Source organism: Propithecus coquereli, unplaced genomic scaffold, assembly GCF_000956105.1.
Source record: "Propithecus coquereli isolate 6110/MARCELLA unplaced genomic scaffold, Pcoq_1.0 Scaffold119, whole genome shotgun sequence".
Lineage (NCBI taxonomy): Eukaryota > Metazoa > Chordata > Mammalia > Primates > Indriidae > Propithecus > Propithecus coquereli.
In genome coordinates, this window is record NW_012135969.1 from 3,011,480 (window position 1) to 3,014,278 (window position 2,799).

Here is a 2,799-nt window from a genome sequence, read left to right on the forward strand (position 1 = left end):
GGAGGACCCTGGAGGTCTCCTGAATGCTTGAGGAGGAGCAGAGAGAATGGGTCAGGTGCTTTCAGGGACAAGTTGAGCAAATGTCCTGGGGCAGGGCTGCTCCTGGGACAGGACGGAGGGTGGCAGGGGGCTGATCCCATGATGTGTGACTTCCATGAAGTCTACCGAGAAAGGTCAATCTGGACAGGCTGGTGAGGAGGAAAGACAGCAGCCCTGGATCGGGGGGTGGGCTGTGTGTGCTCTTCAGCAAGTGACTGAAACCTCTCACCCTCTGCCCCCATCTCTCCATCTCTAATGGGGGAAAATAATCTCTGTCTCATGGGATTGCTGATGGATTTAAGTATGATCATTGCTGTAAGGTGCAGGTGTTTAAAATGCAGCCAGGTGAGGCCCTCCTTACCAAGGTTGCCACTGCTCTTCTCTACTAATCCCTGTGTGTCTATTGTTGAACTTGCCGTTGTGTTGCAGGGAGTTTTTCTGCAGCTTGTCTGTCTACTAGACAGTGGGAGCCATGAGAATGGGTGAGTAGGTCTTATTCATGCGGTACACAAAAGAATAGAAGGTGGATAAATTGTCAGTTACATTCTTCTTTCCCTGTTCGTGATGCTCAGAAATATAGATCATCCAGCTTGGAGGTCACTGTGCTTATTCTAAGGCTACTGTAGCTCTGAGGACTCCAAATTTAGCAAGTCAATAAATAAACGCTCCTTTATGAGTAGACAAATAGCCTGCAGATCAACAAACATGGGTATAATAAGATGTTCCTCTGCAAACTGGCCCAAACAGCAATGAGGAAAAGATGCAGGGGCCCAAAACAGCATGTGCCAGTGAGGGGGTATAAAAGTGAGGGTCTCAGAGAGCTGTCATAGTCAGGCAGCCACCTCTCGGCACTCACAAGGAAGCACAAGCACCTCCACCATGTCTGGCAGCTGCTGTTCCAGGAAATGCCCGTCCGTGCCAGCCATCTCGCTCTGCTCCTCTGAGGTGAGCTGTGGAAGGCCCGTCTGCTTGCCCAGTTCCTGCCGGAGCCAGACATGGCAGCTGGTGACTTGTCAAGATAGCTGCGGGTCACCTAGCTGCGATCCACAATGCTGTCAGCCCTCCTGTCCCGTGAGCAGCTGCTGCCAACCTGTGTGTTGTGAGGCCACCATTTGTGAACCTTCTTGCTCCGTGGGCAGCTGTGCCCAACCCCTGTGCTGCGAGGCCACCGTTTGTGAACCTTCTTGCTCCGTGAGCAGCTGTGCCCAACCCCTGTGTTGTGAGGCCACCATTTGTGAGCCTACTTGTCCTGAGAGCAGCTGTGCCCAACCAGTGTGCTGTGAGGCCACTTCCTGCCAGCCGGTCCTCTGTGTGCCCACATCTTGCCAGCCTGTCCTCTGCAAACCCACCTGTTGCCAGCCAGTCATCTGTGAATCCAGCTGCTGTTCAGCTGTGTGCGCCGTGCCTAGTTCCTGCCAACCCATGGTCTGTGAGCCTGTTTGCTGTCAGCCAGTGTGCCCGACACCTAGCTGTGGTCCCTCTATCTGCTCTGTGGCCGGTAGCTGCCAGGCTGTCTGCTGTGACCCCAGTCCTTGTGAGCCACCCTGCTCAGAGCCCAGTGTCTGCCAGCCGTCTCCCTGTGTGGCTCTGGTCTGTGAGCCTGTCTGCCTCCGCCCTGTCTGCTGTGTTCCGAGCCCCTGCGAGCCACCTTGTATCTCCAGCACTTGCCAGGAGCCTTCTTGTTGCATCTCCAGTGTGTGCCAACCCATCTGCTCTGAGCCCAGCCCATGCTCACCAGCTGTCTGTGTGTCCAGCCCATGCCAGCCTACCTGCTACGTGGTCAAGCGCTGTCGTTCGGTTGGCTGTGAGCCTGTTTCCTGCCCATCTACCTCCTGCCAACCTCTCTGCTGCCGGCCAGGGTCTTCTGCATCTGCCATCTGCCAATCAACTTGCCCTCGGACTTTCTACATACCCAGTTCCTGCAAACGGCCTTGCAGTCCTGCAGTTTCCTACCGACCGATTTGCCGTCCAATCTGCCGCCCAGTCTGCCGCCCAATCTGCTCTGGACTCATCTCCTACCGGCAGCCCTACGTGACATCCATCTCCTACCGTCCTGCCTGCTACCGCCCCTGCTACTCCGTCCAGCGCCGCCCGGCCTACCTCACTTCCTACTCTTACCGCCCTGTCTGTGCCCGCCAACCTTGTGCTGACTCAGACTCCTGCAAACGGGATTGCAAGAAGTTCACTTCCAGCCAGCCCGATTGTGCTGACTCGTCTCCCTGCAAGGCGGAGTCCTCAGAGGAGGGTCCCTGCCAGCCCACTGAGACCAAACCCACCACCCCACTTACCCGTGAGGCTGCAGCTACTCAGCCTTCTGCCAGCAAGCCTGCCAACTGCTGAACCAGCCCCAGCCTAGCAATTCCTGCAAAGCAAGCCACCACCTGGAGAGAACACTCAACTGCCCTCCCTGAAGCTCATTATGACTTAGCCAGGATCTTTTTCTTTCTGCACTGCTACTCGCCATCTGCTTATGCTTCAAAGAACCCATCAGAAATGTCAGTATCCCAGTGGTCCAAGTGAAGGCCTCCTGGGCACTGACAGTGGTGCATTCCTAGTCCCTGTTTCCTGCTGCTATTAAGCTGAGAAGAGCCATGTCATCTCAAGCCTTTTTCCTGACATAAAATTTTTTCTGTCCTCATGCATGTACTCCCTTGCTGTGTATGCTTGTGTTCCTTGGGGACTTCTTTAATGAGGTAAAATATTTATCTGTCTAATAAAAATGGCTTAGTTGAAGTGACATGCTATTTTCATTGCACTCCT

General features: G+C 54.5%; 1 protein-coding gene across 1 annotated transcript; it reads left to right on the forward strand.

The window, feature by feature from the left end:
- Positions 1-918: 918 nt before the first annotated feature.
- Positions 919-2,379, forward strand: LOC105823493 (keratin-associated protein 16-1). Its single transcript, XM_012660705.1, has one exon. It carries the CDS (start codon positions 919-921, stop codon positions 2,377-2,379), a length of 1,461 nt encoding a protein of 486 aa, XP_012516159.1.
- The last annotated feature ends 420 nt before the right edge of the window (positions 2,380-2,799 follow it).